Source organism: Mirounga leonina, unplaced genomic scaffold, assembly GCF_011800145.1.
Source record: "Mirounga leonina isolate KUSES-001 unplaced genomic scaffold, KU_Mleo_1.0 Mir_180, whole genome shotgun sequence".
In the NCBI taxonomy this organism is placed as follows: Eukaryota; Metazoa; Chordata; class Mammalia; order Carnivora; family Phocidae; genus Mirounga; species Mirounga leonina.
This window is the reverse complement of record NW_023270469.1, coordinates 7071590-7091507: the sequence shown is the minus strand read 5'-3', so window position 1 is coordinate 7091507 and position 19918 is coordinate 7071590. Positions and strand designations below refer to the sequence as shown.

General features: G+C 40.8%; 2 protein-coding genes across 2 annotated transcripts in view; both read right to left on the bottom strand.

Moving 5' to 3' along the window:
* CUNH16orf46 (chromosome unknown C16orf46 homolog) overlaps positions 1–5323 on the bottom strand; it is a 17538-nt gene extending 12215 nt beyond the window's left edge. The window contains exon 1 of the mRNA XM_035024726.1: positions 5293–5323. The gene's annotated coding sequence lies outside the window, so the exon portion shown is untranslated. The remainder of the gene's footprint in view (positions 1–5292) is intronic.
* A 94-nt stretch (positions 5324–5417) lies between these two features.
* GCSH (glycine cleavage system protein H) lies at positions 5418–18775 on the bottom strand. Its single transcript, XM_035024727.1, has 5 exons — positions 18495–18775; positions 14814–14893; positions 13538–13601; positions 8107–8238; positions 5418–6242 (listed from the first exon to the last, which is right to left on the bottom strand). The coding sequence occupies exons 1-5, from the start codon at positions 18640–18642 to the stop codon at positions 6145–6147; spliced, it is 522 nt and encodes a 173-aa protein (XP_034880618.1). The 5' UTR covers positions 18643–18775; the 3' UTR covers positions 5418–6144.
* Positions 18776–19918: the final 1143 nt, after the last annotated feature.

Here is a 19918-nt window from a genome sequence, read left to right as displayed (position 1 = left end):
CTTCTTCCAAGATCCTTCTTCCTCCTCTTCATCCAGCAGTTCCTGCCGTGCTACAAAAGATGCCTACCCCTTTCTTTTTTTTTTTTTAAAGATTTTATTTATTTGACAGAGCACAAGCAGAGGGAGAGAGAGGGAGAAGCAGGTTCCCTACTGAGCAAGGAGCCCGACATGGGACTCGATCCCAGGACCCTGGGATCATGACCTGGGCCGAAGGCAGCCGCTTAACCGACTGAGCCACCCAGGCGTCCCATCCCTACCCTTCTTTCAAGAGCTGTCCTCCCCAGCAAAACGGCCCCACTTGCCCACGAGCCCCTCCCCTTCCTCCTTTGGCTCCTCCCTCACAAGGCTCCGCCCTTTCAACAGCTCCGCCCACTGCCCCACCCATTCCTCGCCGCTCCTCCTAGGGTCCGCCCACTCTTATTCCAGCCCCGGCCCACACTACCTCTCGCTTTTGGCTCCCCGCCGCGGAGGGCAGCTTCCTTTAGAACCGGGCAGGGCCTGTCGCTCTGCCGCCTGTGGAGTGGGGTCTGGGGCCCTGCCCCGTAGGCGGGGAAGCGGCCGCGGCCGCTCACACCCTTCTGTGGGCCCCACGGGATGGAAGTCCCCGGGACAGTTAAGTCCCCGCCAGCAGGCGAGCGCGACAGTTGCCCTGGGTTACGGACGCGCTGGGGGCGGGGCCCGCGGGGGGTTGTCGCGGAAGTGATGCAGAGCCCGCCCGGCGTAACAAAGCTTGCGCGCGGGAGGTGCCTCTGGCTGACGGCTGAGGGCACGTGCTCCCAGCAGGCTCTGCGCAGCTGCGCACCTTACCCGCGGCAACCGCGCCTGAGGAGCGGCGGCCGGCTGTGAGCGCGCGCCTGGGGACGCGTTTGAGGTAAGGTGTAAGACCAAGCGCGGGTCGGGGAGATGGACGCAGCGGCCGATGCCCCGCGGACGGTGGGGTTAGAGAGGGCCGTGGGACCGGCTTCCCCTCAGAAACCCAGCACCGCACGCCCGGCACTCTTGCCGTCGGGCCGGATGGGGCTGAGGAGGGGGCTGCCCTGCGCGTCGTAGGATGCTTAGCAGCATCCGTGGCGCACCCTCTGGATGCCCGGCAACCAGAAAGGCCCCCAGCTTTGCCAGCTGTTCCCAAATTGCCCCTCCTCCAGGAGAGCGACTGTGGCCAAAACTTCCTAGTGGAACCTGCTCTTTAACTTCCGGGCCCCGCTTGCTTGACGGGGCGGTACTCGTTTGCGTCCGCCGGCGACACCACGTCGCGCTCGTTGAACTAACTTGTGTCGTTGCGGTGCAACCCTGAAGGGAAGGAGCCTCACGCCCTTAAGTCAGACGACGAACTGGGCAAAGCTACGCACTCCTCCCCTCCTTTGGGCCTCGCACTTTGAAACTCCTCGAAGTTCGGCCAGCGGTGGGAACCTAAGGCCCAGGCCAGGTTATTCAGTGGTAGAGCCTGGGCCCAACTCACGTCTGATGCTAGAGCCGGCCTGCTTTCCAGCTGGTGTGTGTGTGTGTGTGTGTGTGTGTGAATAATTCTGTTGTATGAAAGCATTAGAATGTCTTGAATAGCACTGTGACAAGGAGGCATTTGGAAAGATAGCTATGTATTACTGCCTTTTTTTTTTTTTTAAAACAGAACCCACAGTAGTAATTACAATACCTGGAAAGTCTACGGAAAGACCGTTGTGTAACATTATACTGGGATGTTAGAACAAAGTACTTTTCTAGATATTACTACTTTTTTAGGTGTAATCTCTTTACCTAAAATACGCGTATTTGGATCTTGTATCTCACAACTGGGAAGAAATGGTATGCCTGCATACTTGTCAAAACAACTGTACAAAAACGCATTACTTCATTGCACATTTTTAAAACGTAAAACGTTCATAAATTTAAATGGTAGCCAAGTATCATAAACGTTGGGATTTAAAAATGTCACACCCCAGGGCGCCTGGGTGGCTTAGGCAGTTAAGTGTCCCAGTCTCTGCTTGGCTCAGGTCCCGATCTCATGGGTTGGGAGACTGAGCCCTGCATCAGGCTCTGCGCTCACTGGAGAGTCTGTTTGGATATTCTCTCCCTCTGCCCCTTCCCCCACTCCTGCACGCTCCCTCTCCAATAAGTAAAATCTTAAAAATAAAAATGTTACAACCGGGTGCCTGGGTGGCTCAGTTGGTTAAGCGACTGCCTTCGGCTCAGGTCATGATCCCGGAGTCCCAGGATCGAGTCCCGCATCAGTCCCTGCCGAGCAGGGAGCCTGCTTCTCCCTCTGACCCTCCCCCCTCTCATGTGCTCTCTGTCTCTCTCATTCTCTGTCTCAAATAAAAAAAAAAAAAAAAAAAAAAAGTTACAACCCTCTTTGAAAGGCACTGAAAGAAATCTAGTAACAGTTTGATACCCATCAACATCTATTTAAAAATATAAACTGATAGAAAAATTTTTTTTCTTCTTAAATTCGTAATTGTATTCTTATTCTACTTCCTACACAGAACTTTATTCTAACATATTTATGGTCAAATGGTCAAGACTTGAGTAGTCTTGTCAATTTGATGTGCAAAAAAAAAAAAAAATAATTTGAAAGTGAAACTTAAACACCATAAGGCAGAAACAGTCCATTGTTTTTCCAGATCGAGAATTGTCTTTATCCCTACTCAGTTGACAAATAGTAGGAATGTATTAAATGTGTTGATAAATATTAATGTTGCTGGAAGTGTATCGGAATGAAATGGGTGGCACTGTTCCTCCCCTCTGCAATTTTTGTATCTGGATAAATGTCACGTATTGCTAGAATGAGATTCAGCCCCAATTTTATTCATTTTTTAAACATATCCGAGATACTTTGTTCATATGAAGATGCATATGGAAGAGGTTTTGTTATAGCAGTTTCTCAAGTTTTTAAGAACTCCTTTCCACAGAGAAATCAGTTAACGAAAATTTGAAATCACCTGACTAGCAGAAGGCTTTGTTACCCACTCATTAAAGCTACTTTCTGTTTCTGGGAAGTACACCAAAAATTTTAACAAAGTATTTTACTAAATGACTCTTAATTAAACTTGACTGTAAGCATATTCTCATTAAGCACATGTGGAAAGTTGGAAGATGGTAAGTGATTTCCTTTACAGTAACTGTGCCTGCACACCTTGCTTTTAAATGGGCTAGTGATAATCACTTTGAGGTTTAGCAGGTAAAAACCTGATAGCATGACTGAGCAGAAACATTAAGGGACAACTGTTTTTGTAATTATAGACTGAATCAAGGTATCAGAAGCTCTAGTAGAATAAGGTCCTAGAATTGGCCAAGGAATGTTTCAAAAACAGAATGATGGAGGCAAGAGATATATGAAAACTGTATTTTCTATTTAGTTTTTCTGTGAACCTAAATCTGGCCTAGAAAGGGAAAATACTGATGGGGATAAATAGCAGTAAAGCCATTTGCAGGGAAGAAAGAATTTAATCTCCTTGTAAAGTGAGGGCCCTTTCTGAGGAAAGCATATGTGTGATTGGGTCTGAAAGAATAGTGATTGTTAAGCAGTAATAAGGACAGTTACAGTTAGCATAATTTTTAAAAAACATTTCTTTAAAAAAGATTTTATTTATCTGACAGAGAGATATAGCGAGAGAGGGAACACAAGCAGGGGGAGTGGGAGAGGGAGAAGCAGGCTCCCTGCGGAGCAGGGAGCCCAATGCGGGGCTCGATCCCAGGACCCTGGGATCATGACTTGAGCCAAAGGCAGACGCTTAACGACTGAGCCACCCAGGCGCCCCAAGATTTATTTATTTTAGAGAGAACACAGAAGCAGGGGGAGGGGCAGAGGAAGAATTTCAAGCGGACTCTCTGCTGAGGTCAGAGCCTGATGCAGGCTGATCCCAGAACCCTGAGATCATGACCCCAGCTGAAACCAAGAATTAGATGCTCAACCAGCTGAGCCACCCAGGTGCCCCTAGTACTTTCTTTCTTAAAACTTAATGTTGTCAACTTCTTTAAACTTGGGGAGGTGATAAAATTTTTAAGGTGATAAAAAGATTTTTGTAATACCTCTAGGGTAACCTGTTCCATTTCTTGAGTTTTAATTATTAGCAAGCATTACTCAAAACGTTTATTAAAATGCTCTATTAAGACCAAAACCATTCAAAAGGAATTTTGAGGTCAGAGAAATTAAATTCTCTGTTGATTTACTGTTTGGAAGGCCATTCAACACCTGTTATTTTTGGCAGCACTACAATACAAGGGTTGAAATGGTTCTGTATTCTAAATAGCAAAAGAGCAAGTTGCCATACTGTTCAGCTCTTTGAAAAAGCTCAGAGGGAGCCTAACAAAGCAAGTGTATTTGGGAAAGGATGGGAGAATAAAAACTGCCCATCTCTTTCAGTTATAATCACTGATGTCCTTTCACTCTGGAATTGCCATTTTTGCTTGCTTCCCCCCTTTAGAACATTCATTCTCCCTCCCTACCACCCCTATTCCAATGTAAGTATTTTTATAGTAATACTAGCTAAGGAACTGATAAAGAATGGACCAGGAAATGTGAAAATCCTAACCATGGATTTTTAAGTGTCTTACCCTCTCCACTACCTTTCTTTCTGTGAAATGGTGGTATTTATGGATCTGTCCTACCTAGTTCTGGATATTGCTTTAATCATCAAAGAAGGTAATGTATGAGAGTACTTCAAAACAAAAGAGTAAATCTATATAATTATTACTCATTCTATTTCTAAAGCAGAGTAAATTAATTTTTAATAACTAAAAATTGACTAATAATTATATACAAACAAGGAAACAGTCATCCAAAATATTTTGGATACTTTCTTGATAAGGGTGCAAAGATGTATCAGCAGTGACATGGCCCTTAAAGGATGGTTTTTTTCTCCTGAGGAGCAGGAAAGATTTGCTATTTTACCTACCTAATTCCTCTAGGTTTTCACATTTGCAGTTTATTCACCGTGAGAAGGTGGTAGTATTTGAATACATCCCTTTTCCTGCACTAACTGGGAAAAATGATAGAGGTTTGTCTGCTTTTGCTATGTGTATGTGTGTATTTATATATATTTACAGTTCTGTGTGTATATATAATATCCCCTTCAAAATATCAGCATATTATACTTGGCTTAGAAAATATACTATTTAGCTACTTAAAAACACCACTGGGCACTGTAAATTTGCTTAAGCTGTGAAGAATATTCACTAAGTCAATGTGCGAGCTCATAAAAAGTTTCACTATGTCCATTTCTGTTCCCATTAAAGTGGAAACCTGAATATGGTTTACTTTCTTAAGGATGCCATGTGTTGTGCTTATCTAACTTTTACCTTTCCTTGTTTTCCTCTTCTGTCTTCTAACCTAGCAGCATTAAAAAAAAACAAAACAACACAAAACAAAAACCACCAAAGTCAGTGCTTGCTTTTTGATTATATTAAAGATGACCCAAAATGGTACTTAATGCTATCAGGCAATTAGGTCTTTAAGAAAAACCAGATTTGTGACTAAAAGGAAACATTTTCTTGGAACCTTTCATTGTTATGGCTTAAATTTCCTTTTAAAAAAATAACTTTCCATAAGTTAAAATTAGCATTTTCACAAATACTAGCAGAGTCACTAAATGAAATATTAAAACAAAAAACATGAATAACGAAGAAGTTGAATGTTTTATTAAACTATCTGCCTGCAAGGCTGTTGCTTCATTGTATAAAAATAGCACCAGCAAGTGCAGTATATTGCAAAATTAAGGTAGTATTGTTCTTTATCTGGCACATTACAACTAACAAACCTTTCTCTACTGCCAGTTATTTCCAATGGAAAGATTATTTAAGCATTTTGACCCCCATCCAGGGATAGATGTAAGCTTAAGGCTTAAGGTAACAATGTCATCCTTGAATTACATAATTTTTATAACTAGTTTTTAACCAAAGATAATTTCAGTATTCTGAATATTATAACTGGAGCATAAAAATCAGAGGGTGCTGCAAAACAGATGCATGTTGTGTTTTTCTGCAATCATTATAAAGTTAAGGGGTATTTTCTTCCATTAGCATTGTTGCAAGTAGTTTCTTTCTCCACTGGTATTGCTAATAGTTGCTATTTTAAATCTCTGTGTACCACTAATTTAAGACAACTTTGCTAGATTAAGTTGTTTCATACTAGTTTATTTAGGGGTTCCATTTTCACTCCTCAATAGATTTTATGTATTTCTCATATGCTTCTTCACTCATTAATTCATCCAGTTCTGAAGGATTACTGAGTGCTATCTTGATCAGCCAACCTGCAACCGAAAAAAAGTATCATATTCCAAATTACCTTTTTAAATTGATCTAGTATTCTTTACATAAATAACTCATTTGTTCAAGGAGCTTTATATTTTAGCCTTAAGAATTCAGTTAATATCCTTGCATATCACAATTGAAAAGAATTAAAGCCAGAATAGATTCTACTATAATGGATTAAGAACTCTTAACCTCCAACCTGTCAGAATGGCTCTAATAAAAAAACACAAAAACCAAAAAATGTTGACTAGGATGTGGAGAAAAAGAAACCTTTGTGCACTGTTGGTGGGAATGCAAACTGGTGCAGCCACTGGAAGACAGTATGGAGGTGTCCCAAAAACTTAAAAGTAGAGCTACCCTATGATCTTGTAATTGCACTACTGAGTATTTATCCAAAGAATACAAAAACTAATTCAAAAGGCTGTATGCACCCCTATGTTTACTGAAGCATTATTTAAAATAGCCAAACTATGGAAGCAGCCCAAGTGTCCATCAACAGATGAATGGATGAAGATGTGGTGTATATATATGTGCATATATGTGTATAAAATGGATTATTACTCAGCCATTAAGAAAAATATGAAATCTTGCCATTTGCAACAACATGGATGGCATTAGAGAGTATAATGTTAAGCAAAGTAAGTCAGTCAGAGAAAGACAAATAACACAGGATTTCAATCATATGTGGAAGTTTTTAAAGTAGGCTGCACACCCAGCATGGCGCCCAACACAGGGCTTGAACTCACGACCCCAATCAAGACCTGAGCTGAGGTCAAGAGTTGGATACTTAACTGACTGAGCCACCCAGAAACCCCTCATGTGGAATTTATGAAACAAAACAAACCAAGTAAAAAAAAAAAAAGGAGACTCTTCAGTATAGAGAACAAACTGATAATTATCAGGGCAAGGTAGGTGGAAGGACAGATGAAATATGGCATGGGGATTAAAGAGTACATTTGTCATATAAGCTATGAGTAATGTGTAGAATTGCTGAATCATGATATTGTACACCTGAAACTGATATAAACACTGTATGTTAACAATACTAGAATTAAATTTTTAAAAATTAAAAACAACAAAAAACCTCAAGTTGCCACAACCATCAACAACATTGAGGGATCCAAATATACAAGACCAGGGATATCTTTCTTTAACAGAAGGAACAGCGACACTGTAACTGCTGAGGTGACGGGGAAGAGGGAGCAGAAAGCACTACTAGAGTTAGAAGGGCTAGGTGACAGGCAACAGAGAACTACAAGCTAATCTTAATTTTGCAATTCATGTACAAAATGGAGAAAACTGCTGCTACCATACTTCACTGGGTTATTAAGAAGATGAAAATGTGACAAAACTGATGCAATACGCATTATTCTATTACCACCTTTATGTGTGAAGAGGTAAATACTTTGAAAGTGTTCATAAAAAGTCTATACCCGTAATACTAAGAACTCTGTAAAAGAAGGCAATACTTTTATTGACAGAGATCTTAAAGCTAACCTTATATATTCAGCTAATCTGTGTTTCCCTTTTTTAAAGCAAAACATCCCTATTTCGTATCAAAAAAGTACAAAATGAGGGGCGCCTGGGTGGCTCAGTCTTTAAGCGTCTGCCTTCGGCTCCGGTCATGATCCCAGGGTCCTGGGATTGAGCCCCACATCGGGCTCCCTGCTCAGCGGGAAGCCTGCTTCTCCCTCTCCCACTCCCCCTGCTGGTGTTCCCTCTCTCACTGTGTCTCTCTCTGTCAAATAAATAAAATCTTAAAAAGTACAAAAAGATGAAGTTCCAATCTGCTAAAGCTTGCTTTAAACTCTAAATGTTAACTGTAGCAATAATCCTTTGAAAAAATTTCTAGCAACAACTTACCATCTTCGTAACAAGATTTGTTGACAAGTCCTGGATTTTCTGCAAGAGCTTCATTAATTTCAGTTACTTCTCCTGATAGAGGCGAATAGAGTTCACTAGCAGCTTTCACACTTTCCAAAGCACCAAACTCATCTAAATTGAGAAAATTAAAATATTAAATATCAAAAGTCAATGACCTGAAAATATAAAATATGGGTAAGTGGTCACCTTTAATACAGGCATGATAAAACATTCTAAATATCTTTAAAGATTTTACTTATTTGAGAGAGAGACAGCAAGAGAGAGCATAAGCAGGGAGAAGGAGAAGCAGACTCTCCGCTGAGCAGGGAGCCTGACACGGGGCTTGATCCCAGGACCCTGGGATCATGACCTGAGCCAAAGGCAGACACTTAACTGAGTGAGCCACCCAGGTGCCCCAAAGCATTCTAAATATCTTTAACTAAAAAAAAAAAAAAAAATCAGTTTTGTCATGCTCATATCACCTGTGAGAAGGGTATAAATATCCTCAATTAAGTGGACCTGTTTTTAGACGGAGTCAACAAATGGTGATGTATCTGAATACCAGATGTACTTAAACCCAGTAAAACTCAATGAAAATGAAATGTTAGGAGATTCCAGTAATGGTGAAGTACCTCATCAGACCAGCCTTCTTGAAGATAACAATTATAAACTCTGAACAAAACAAAAAACAATTATATGAAGGCTCTGAAGGGTGACCAAAGGAGGAGTCAATCCTTAAAAGGGGCCCAAACTGGATGAGATCTTCATTTATATAATTTGTACTGACAACACTGCCCCATTCAAAGCACACAGTTTCACTAGAACACAGAGAAAACCAGTCTTATTTGCTTGAGAGGTCAGAGGATGGAACGTGGGCCTGCCAAGGTAGCTGGAAACTGAGGGTTGAAATCCTATAAAGAAAGGGAGCCATGGTCAAGAGAAAAAAGTAGTCAACAGATGCCAAAAGGACCCATAGACCCACATACTGGAATAAGCAGAGAACCTAAAAGTAACTATTACAAATTTGTTCAGATTTTTAAAAAGATCATCATGCGTGAACACATGGGGGAATACCTGCTAAGAAACTGAAATTTTAAAAATGGACATTCTAGAACTGGAAAGTATAATATCTAAAATAAAATTCACTGGATGGCAGTAACAGCAGAAGGGTCAGTCAATGTGAACAAAGAGCACGTGAAATTAACCATATTTCAGTCTTTTGACTGAAATAAAAGACTGAAAAATTAACAGAGCCTTGGTCACCTCTGGGACAACACTGAGTGATCTGAACTGAATGATACTGAGAATACAATATACCCAAATTTGTGGGATATAGCTAAAATATTGCTTAGAAGGCAATTATATTTAGGTCTCATTTACAAAGAAATCTTAAAAATCAATGACCTGGATTCTAGAGACACTAGAAAATGAACAATAGCAGTCAGTTCATGGAAAGGAGACAACACTTGAAAGAAGGGACAGTAGTGATTTTTTCAAAGATGGCTTTTGGCCTGAAGACAGCACCAATCTTTGCCATTTGGGGCAGCCAAAATTCTGAGAGCAAAATCTCAGTCTTAATTGGCATAAGGGACCAGAAGACAAGTTGAGGCCACCACAACTACTGGAAAGTGAGGTGGGAAAGCCCAAGGAGAGAGACTAAATGGAAGAGCCCCAAATCCTGTGTATAAACTCTGTCCAGGTCTCTGAATGATGCCTGAGCCATGCATGCACAGCTGGTGTCCCAGCTAAGGCTAAAAGAATTAAAACTTAGATTTTAGCTGCTACCCATCACAAGGGAGACAGCGTTTCATAGTATGAGTAACAAAGTACTTACTAAAACAAAGCCCCAATTTTCTACCAAGGAAAAATTAGATAGAGAAATTAAGTCTAATTTGAAGGAAGAAAACAAAGCTAGGAGCATGAAATAAATGGAGTATAAAAAAATTAACGGTAAAAATTTGCTTCTTTCAGGATTAGTATGATAAATAGCTAACAAGACTGATGAAAAAAAAGAGAGAAAACACACAAATTACCACATCTTTACTAATGAATTTGACAACATGGAAAAATTCCCCCCAAAACGTAACAAAATCAAAGATAATGTAGAAAATATGAACAGCCTTATATCTATTAAAGAAATTAAATTTGTATCAAAAACCTTCCCAGAAAGAAATCATCTAACTCAAGATTTAACTAATTTTTTTTTTTTTAAAGAATAGACTCTTTTTTTTTTTTTTTAAAGATTTTATTTATTATTTGACAGAGAGAATGAGAGAGAGAGAGCATATGAGAGGGGGGAGGGTCAGAGGGAGAAGCAGACTCCCCGCCAAGCAGGGAGCCCGATGCGGGACTCGATCCCGGGACTCCGGGATCATGACCTGAGCCGAAGGCAGTCACTCAACCGACTGAGCCACCCAGGCGCCCAAGATTTAACTAATTTTATCAAACACTTAAGGAAGAAATAATACCAATCTTGCACATTCTTTCAGAAAAAGAGAGAAGGTGAGAACATTTCCAAACTTAGTCTAAGAGGCCAATACAGGGGTGGCTAGGTGGCTCAGTTGGTTAAGTGTCATGATCCCAGGGTCCTGGGATCGAGTCCCAGATCAGGCTCCCTGCTCTGCAGGGAGACTGCTTCTCCCTCTGTCTGATGCTACCCCCCCGCTTGTGCTCTCTCTCACTCTGGCAATAAATATATAAAAATCTTAAAAACAAAAACAATCAAAACCAGGAGGTCAATATAACTAATTCCAAAATTTGACAAAGCCATTATAAAAGACCAATATCTATAATGAATATTAATACAAAAATGATTAATTAGCAAATCAAATCCCACAGTATATTTTTAAAGGTAATTTTTGCATCATAACTACCAGGAATGCAAATCTGGTTAAACATTTAAAAATAACCTTATTCACCACATTAACAGAATAAAGGAGAAAACCCTTATGATCATGTCGGTAAGATGGATAAAACAAATGTGACAAAATTCAACATCCATAAATGATAAAAACTATCAGCAAACTAGATGGAAAGGAACCTCCTCATCTGATAATGAGATTCTGTCAAAAACCCCCAGCTAACTATCATGCCTAAATGATGAAATCTTAATGCATTCTCAAGATAAGGAATAAGGCCAAGGCAATGATGTCTACCTCACTGCTTCTATACAACATTATACCGAGGGCTCAGGGCCGTGCAATAAGGCAAGAAAAAGAAAGAAAATGCATACAGATTGAAAAGAAATAAAGTTCTTTATTTACAGATTACATTACTGTTTACATAGAAGATTCAAAGGAATCTATAAAACTGTTAAGAATCAGTGAATTTAATAATGCCTGAAAATGGAAGCAAAAACTGTAAAGTTTCAAGAAGAAAACACGGAGAGTACCTTGCAAACTTGGTATAGGCCACAGTTGCTCAAACTTTCTTCGTTCATAGTGCCCTAAGTATCTTAGTAACATATTTTTCATTTTTAACTACAAGTATTTACTGATAATGTGTGTCTGTTGCAGACTATACAAATTCTCTATCAGGGAATCAGACTGAACACCACACTGTCTTACTGATGATCCTTGCTTACTTTCATGCAATATTTGCTTCAAAGACACATTACCCAAGATAACACAGATCTAATATTGGATAACTGTTAACTCTATTGAGCTATCAGTGTGTGGTGTCCAAAAGAGATTGAAAATTTTAAATATCCCACAGCTCTAGGGTATATAGGATGGGAACCATGGAGACAAAGATTTCTTAGAAAAGATGCAATGTTCTATACATAAATTAAAACAGTAATAACTTGGACTTGTTAAAAATTAAAAGCTTATCAAAAAAACACAAGAAAATGAAAAGACAAAATAACAAACTATGACAAAATTTCACAAAATATAGATCTGAAAAAGGATTTGTACCTAGAATATATAGAATGCCTAAAAATCAATGGTAAAAAGACAACACAAATAAACTGGTAAAGGCTTGACTAGAGACTACAAAGATGTGAGTGGCAAAAAGCACATGGAAGGGTGCTCGAAAATAATTTATCATCTCACAGTGAGATCTGCAGTGCCTAGAACTCTCTCATATTGCTGGTGGGAATGTAAAATGGTACAACCACTTTGGGAACCTGTTTGGCAATTTCTTACAAAGTTAAACATAAAACTACTACACTACAAGCCACAAATTCCACTCATATATATATGTATATATATACACATACACACACACATATATATATACCCAAGAGAAATGAAGACATCTACAAAAAAGACTTCAACAAAAAAGTTTATAGTAGCTTTATTTCTAATAGCTAAAAACTAGAAACAACACAGAAATCCAACAGGAGAAAAGATTAAAATGTTACATAATGGTACACTACTCAGCAAAAAAAAAAAAAAAAACTACTGATTACTCAACATAAATCTCAAAATCATGATATTGGACAAAAGAAGCCAGACATAATATAAAAACTGTGTGGTTCCTTTTGAATGAAGTTAAAATAATAGACAAAACTAACCTATGGTGTCAGAAATCAGAGAACAGGTTGTCTCGAGAAGGGTTTTAATCGGCAAGGCTTACACATTGTTTATGTTTATCAAAACTCACTGGATTGTACACTTCATGCATTCACTGTATGTAAATTTTTCATCAATTTTATAAAAGCCTTTAGTAGAAAAGTTTAAAGACACTATTCATTAGGGATATTTATGTTAACTTAAGTTTTTTAAGCATAGAAAGTAGGTTCATGCAGCTCACTTGCTGTAAAGAGATGTTCAGAAACAGGATCTCTTGCCTGAGAGCAGCAAAGTGGGTATAAAAGATCATGAGAAAACAAGAACAACTGTTCTCTGATGTATAGAACACAGGAAAATGGACAGATAAAGATTATTAATCACAACAGGATCTTATTATGGCATCGGAAAAGGTTCCTATGAAGACCTTCAAAAAAGAGGGATATGACCTAATATTATATGAGAGCCAGGAAGCAGAAAAAGTTCAAACAAGATAAATGATGGGGAAAGTTTAAGCAGAAAAAAAACCATGGCCAATATTGTCAAAGATACTTAGAAAAACAGATTCTTTACTGCCTCCAAAGAAAAACAGATTTAACCTTCTCATCCTACTTTTGGATATGGCCATTTGAGAAAGTGATGCTTTGCTGCCATTTTGTGACCTCTGACACACTGAGGCAGAAAAAGTATGAAAAGAGGTCATGTCCTTGATGATCCTTCACTGTGCCACTAAGCCAATCCCCTGTATCCACCTATCTCCAGACTCCTTGAGGGAGATAAAATAAACCCCAACTTTAATCTTTTAGGTTGAGTTTTCTATTACTTGAGTAAAAAGCACTCTAACTGGTCCTAGGTGCAACAAGTTATTCAAGGTAAAGAAAACTTATGGCATGAATAATATACCAAGATGAGAAAAATACCTTGTTTGTTCAGTTTTGTCCCAACTTCAGGCAGACTACAGTAAACAACATCTCCCAGAGCTTCCTAAAACAAACAAAACACAAACCTTTAAGAAATCAAATTAAACCTCCTAGTGAATAAAACAAGTCAAACACTAACCTTCTATAATTCAGATAGTACATATTTTACACTCCAGGGGCCACATTCTTTAGTTTTTCTTACAACTCTTCAAAAATGCAAAACATTCTTAGCTCAGGACCTGTAAGAAAACAGGCCACCAGCTAGCCTAGCCCACAAGCAGCAGTGACTCCTGTCATAAACCATATCCCCCTCATCCCCCCCATATACTAGCTCCTCTGAGAACAAACACCTTGTGCTTTTCTACCTTTGCAGTTTCGCTTAGGCCATTTCCCCTGCTGTATTTGCTGAAATCCTACCCACTGATCTATAAATCATAGTCCTCATACCTTGTACTCCCTGAAGACCTTGATTCCAAGTTAAGAAATGAGCTCTCCATCAGGTGAGTTACAACCCTTGTACTATGCAGGTCATCCATCATATAATGTTTTGTGTGTCATTTTCCATGTAGGTGATTCCCCTCATAGATAAAACTCCAGGAGGTGAAGACAACACTTGCACAGTATTGTACACAGTACCCTGTACTGGGCCTCAGTATGTACACAGGCCAGTGACGATAACAATTGTCACTGATGCTCAATACCTGAGATTCCAACACTTCTGAAAACTAGTATATATTCCTATCAGTTAACAGTTTCCCCTTCCTGCCCCACCCCCCCCCACACAGCCCCAGTTGAAAATCACTGACTCATACTTGCTATTTGGCTTCTCATTTTCTTCTGAATAATTTCTCATTATGGGATCAGTGGGAATAGCGAAATTAAAGAAAAAGAGTGGCTACATAAAAGGTTTGCCTTTGTCTAATCTGTGCCAGTCTAGGTTTTCCTTCTTTATCCCCTGGGGTTGTGCATATATCACAGTATCCACAAACACTGTCAACACTCCCATGCCTTCTGCTTGCTCTTATTTTTTCCTTAACTGCCCAAACATGAAACCTTTCTTTCTTGAATAAGGTATGTTTACTTCTGAATGTTAACCTTTTAATAATCTCTTAAAACACTATATACTGCTCTAACTAAATTTATATTTTACTTGTTTACTTGATTTTCTTTAAAGGGCCCAAAATAATAAGGGGCAGAATAAACAATCTTTAAAAGGTAGAGCAATCCAATTTAGGCAAGAGCACACTGTTTTAAGTATTTCAAGACAAGCCAATACCTGTGCAAAATTGCTGATTCCCACTGTTCCAATACCATTTTCTGTTGTTATCCATTCATGTTTGTCTGTGAATTTACGCACTAAAATAGAAGACCAGTATTTCAGAAAAGCAGTGGTATCACTTCTTAAAAAGCACTTTTCATATCAATACTGTCAAAAGGCAAGACTTTCCCAGTATTTGTGTTTAACTTAACACTGCGTTTCAATAATACACTGCCCAGGAGAAACCAGATCACATGAAAAGATGGAACATCTTCTCAAGAGTAGTATCATTTAGGCAAAGATGGCTTGATGTGAATAACACCTTGTGCATCTTTTGGAGATTTGGTTATTCCAACATTAGTCTATATTACACATACAAACTATTTTGGAGCGTACTTCAAAATGTATACTCATCTATTACTGGTCTTACAGAAGGTAGTCTGTCCCTCTGTAGCTTGGTGTGAGGGAGCATAAATGCTCATAATGCTTATAAATGATTTAACCTGAAGAAAAAAAAATGTGCCTCTTTAGGTAGAGTTGACCTAAGAGGGCTTCACTGCATCTTGGTTATAAAGTGGAGTCTTACATGAATGAAACTGATCTGCAACAATTATAACTTGCCTAACTTCTTAAAATTCCATTTTCATTGAATTCAAGCCTGCCCTTGAAGAAAATGGCTACTATCATTTAAAGAAACAAACTATAAGATCAGAACTCAACAGTCACCTCAGAGCTAAGGCATTAACTGGTGGAAAGTCAAGTTCTGCTCAACATTCAGTGGACAGATTAGCCTTTGGCTTTATGAGCTTTTCTTCAAAGACATGGCCGAACTATTCAAGGATTCCTGGAAAAAAGACTGACCAAAGTTCAAGACATGTGAAAAAAGCTATTTAGAATTTAATGTTAGTAGTACTTGCTTTAAAGAATAAATTTTTTAAAAAGCATAATGCTAACATAATATTATGTTATCACATTCTGAGGCCAAATATTTTTCCAAAAACAATGCCTCAGAAGTTAATAGGACAATGGTTCATCAATTCACATGCTGTTTTTGAGTAAGCCTTTCTGGTTCACTCTTACCCCTTACCCACAAGATAGTTGTACTTAAAACAGCATTAAAATGCTTTGATTACACAGCGCTGATATACAGCAGAATGTAACTTACTGCTTTCTTTTTCCCTTAATCATTAAAAAACTCCAATTTCATATTCTTCACTGTAAGAAGTTGTAAAATCTGTCACAAAGGAACTTGTTTTGCTTCATTCCACTTCAAATAACTAAATGCTTCAGGTCAATCTGATCTTTCCGTAAAGTTTCTAACTTGGTGTTCTGACTGCAACTCTCTCCCCCACTGCCTTTTCTTGACTACTACAAGTTCGAATTTCCTTCCTGCCAGAAGCCTTCTGTAGCCCTCCAAAGTTCCTAGGCCATCCAACTGGCTCCCACAGCACTCTGCACCACTCTCTCCGGATCCTGACCCTACAGTACACAGCACTTAAGGAACTACACATATACCCTTTTGTCCACTCTCCCCAGCAAGGAGATGAAGTACAAAGCAAGCAAGAGCATGGTTTATCTCATTATCTCATTTTCATTTGTATTCCCAGTTCCAACACAGAGCTTACCAAACAGTAAGCACTCAGAAGTTTAAGGAGTGAAGTAATTCTTTAGTTTTAATTAAGTAGATTCTGAGCAAAATATCTATATACATATTTGGCTACACTCAATTCTCCCTATCACTCTGTTACAACTCTAGAACTGGCCGATTACAATACAAATTATGAAATAATAAATATGACTTCTCTGAGACTACAGTCTCAATTTTGGCCTTGGCATCTTGCCTAATTGTAAAGATAATCTTAGGAGTAAGGTTGCTCACATACACTCAGTTTAACAATTGAACAACCATAAATTTAGAGGAAAGACAGCAACATTAGTAAGGTAAATGCATGTTAAGTCCACTTAATTTCAAAGTCCAGGAGACTTTTTACAAGGCCAAGCTGTTTAGGCTAAAGACAATGATTAGTTTAATTCTCCTTTAACCCTCAGCCTAATAGGAAAAAAGTGGACAGATTAGGTAAAAATTACTTTCTTACTGAGCCTTTAAGAACATTTTTGGCCTCAAAATGAGGCGTTTCAGTAATTTATGAAAAGTCTGCATTTTCCTCCTTTCAACGTCACAAGTCAAGGGGCACCTGGCTGGCTCAGTAGATGGAGCATGTGACTTGATCTCAGGGTCATGAGTTCAAGCCACACATGGAGCATGGAGCTTACTAACTTACTAAAAAAAAGTGTCTGTTCCAAAGTCACTAGCCAGATAACAAATATTGGCCAATTTTTACCTACTTGATTCTATAATATTTAATAATGAGTAACATTTACCAAGTACTTACTATGTGTCAGGCTACATGTACAGCGGTTACATTATTTCATTTCATCTTCCCAACAACTCTGCCTGGTAGAGGTATTATCATTTACATTTTTCTGATGAGGGGAACAGACTCAGAAGTTAAGTGACTCTGCCCAAGATCACAGAGCTAGTAAGAGGTAGGATCAAAATTGGAACCTGGGTCTCTCTGTTCTTAAAAACCTTGGTGTTCAACCAGATCATGGGTTATTGATATTTTGGACAATATTTAACTAGCTAACTGGAAACTGCAAAAAGCCAGCAGTAAGCGTCACACTGAATAACCAACCAAACAAACCAAAAAAACCCCACCAGACTTGAAATTCATTTCTTCTCTGAGATATGCTTTCCCCTTTGTATTCAGATTGGTAATTACTGATATGTGTCACCAAGAGAACTAAAGGAATATATTAGCAACGAAAGAGAAGCATCTTTATGTTTCAGACTGGAATAAATGTTATCAAGTCTTCCATTTCCAAACAGGTTTCTAAAACAGTGAACTTAACGGGACAACAGCCATCACAGGCTTATGCACCCCTAAGAAAGAAGCCTGAGTTCTTGGAGGTGCATTAGCATCTCAAGCATTTGTGCACGCAGTAAGAAAACTTTTTCTGCTGCGATAATTGTATAGTAGCACAGATGACCAAGACATTTGTGGGCAGGGCCCCGTTATTTCAATTGCATGTCCGTGTGAGGCCTCATTTCTGTCCCAACACATCCATGACTAAATATAGGTTTTAGCAGAATGTAGGAATCCCAAAGACTTTATCTCACTGTTTTTAGGAAATAGCCAAGTCTTCAAAGGGATGCTCACTTTTGCTAGTAAAAATCTAGCTCCAGTGCTTTAATTTCATTAAGCGCTCTTTAATTTTACTTCAGAGTTCTCAGTGACAGTCCATGTAGCAAACTAAAGCCTACCATGTCTCCAATTTTAGGGCCCACGATGCACACATACGCGACATAACCTAAGGTCGCGAAGGAGCTTAGCGACGCTTGCATGGTTCTCCAGCAGCGAGCGGCCGGCGCTCCCGTGGAACGAGTTCGCACTTGGCAGTCGCGCGTGTACTCCAGGCTTCCTCCTCCTGGCTCCCCAACCCGCAGGACAAAGGCTGCGGTGTCGGCCACGCAACTAGGGATCCCAGCAGTAGAAAGAAGCGTGGGCAGGGGTCGCCTCGCCTGACCCGGGTGGTCACCACTGCGGACTCGAGGTAAGCAGCGACCCGGGGAGGGAGGCGCCCAGCCCCGTCGCCCCAGGCAGCCCGGCTCTCCCCCACGTGCCCGCCCGCGCTTACCGGAGAGCAGAGCGGAGCCCGTGCGCAGTGTCCGGACAGCGCCCGCCCTCAGCCCCCAGGGCCGCGGCGGGCAGGGTGCGGCGGGCGCGGAGGCGACGCGCAGACTGCAGGCCACAGCCCGCATGCTCCGCACCGCTCGCAGCGCCATGTTCACAGAGGTGCGGGGGTCGCAGCGCAAGCGGCTCGGAAACCCCAGCCGGCAGGGGCGGAGCAGGAGCGGGGCGGGGGCGGCCCCGGACCGGAGCAAGCCGGAGCGAGCTGGCTGGTCCGGGGCGCGGGGGAGGGGCTTGGCAGGGACGGGGGCGGGGACTCGAGGCCGGGCGCGGCCTCGGATAGGGCGACGCGCGTGAAAGGGGAGGGGATCTGCGGCAGAATTGCGGCCCGGAAGGGGCAGGCGGTGAGGGGCGGGGCCTAGCGTAGTAGCTGGTCGGAGTTGGGGCGTGCGGGGCGGGGCGGGGCGGGGCAGGACCTCGTTCCCCGGAGTCCCTTTACGGCTAGTGAAAGTACAAGGTCCTCCGCTCCAGCTTTGCTAGCGTGGGAGACGCCCCGGGGCATTGAGAGGGTTCCCGGCAGAGATGGCTTCGCGGGGCGCGCATTCCTGTGCCATTGGGTCCCTGAGGTCCCAGGGAAGGTAGAGTGTCCCCAGTTCTGTTAAAGAATACTCTCCCCTCCTCCTACAGAGGATCAAGGTCACCCAGAGCAGGGTTCATAGCCAGGTCTAAACTGAGTCATTCCAAACGAAGGGGGTTGTTGGGCACTGGCCATAGGAGCTCTGACACAGTTTCTCTTTGACATTTCAAAATACTGGAAACAATCCAGGAACCTACTTTATTACTTTACAGATCCCAAGAGGCCTGGGTACCCCAAATGGGACAGACAGAATCATGAACCTCGTAGAGGTGCAAGGACTTGTCTGAGGGTCGGGAATGTCTCCTTGGTGGAGACTGGGTGGGAGCCAGTCGGCTAATGCAGGAGCAATCAAAAGGCAAAGTTGAAGCCCAACATGGTCACTTCCTTGTTTAAGTAGCCAGCCCATGACCAAGGCCTTTTGAGAAAAGCAGAAATCATGTTCCCATCCATGGAGATAGAAAATAATTAAGTTCTGGGAAAGACCTCACCTTCAACACAAATTTTATGGAGTGGGTAGGAATCAGCAAAGAAACACCAGAGTGAAAAACACATCAAGCTCCACATCCTCATTATTACAGGGTGGGCAACTTAAAGTGATGTGAGTGTGTGCAAGGATGTTTGGGAGATTCATGTTGTTGCACTGAGCTTCCACCCCACTCAAAATGGGCACTGTCAGCACATCTATGCAGTGGCTTGCAAGGGCTGTCATGCTCCATTTTCCTTTCCCTTGGTATGTGCCAGGGACTGTGCAAACATTACCTTTTTATTCATTTATTTTTAAAGATTTTATTTTA

Coding starts and splice junctions, on each gene's coding strand:
- GCSH (XM_035024727.1), bottom strand. CDS start 18,642: ATGGCGCTGCGAGCGGTGCGGAGCATGCGGGCTGTGGCCTGCAGTCTG. Junction 13,602..14,813: donor GAATCAGCAATTTTGCACAG/GTATTGGCTTGT, acceptor TGTTTGTTTTAG/GAAGCTCTGGGAGATGTTGT. Junction 8,239..13,537: donor GACAAAACTGAACAAACAAG/GTATTTTTCTCA, acceptor TTCTCAATTTAG/ATGAGTTTGGTGCTTTGGAA.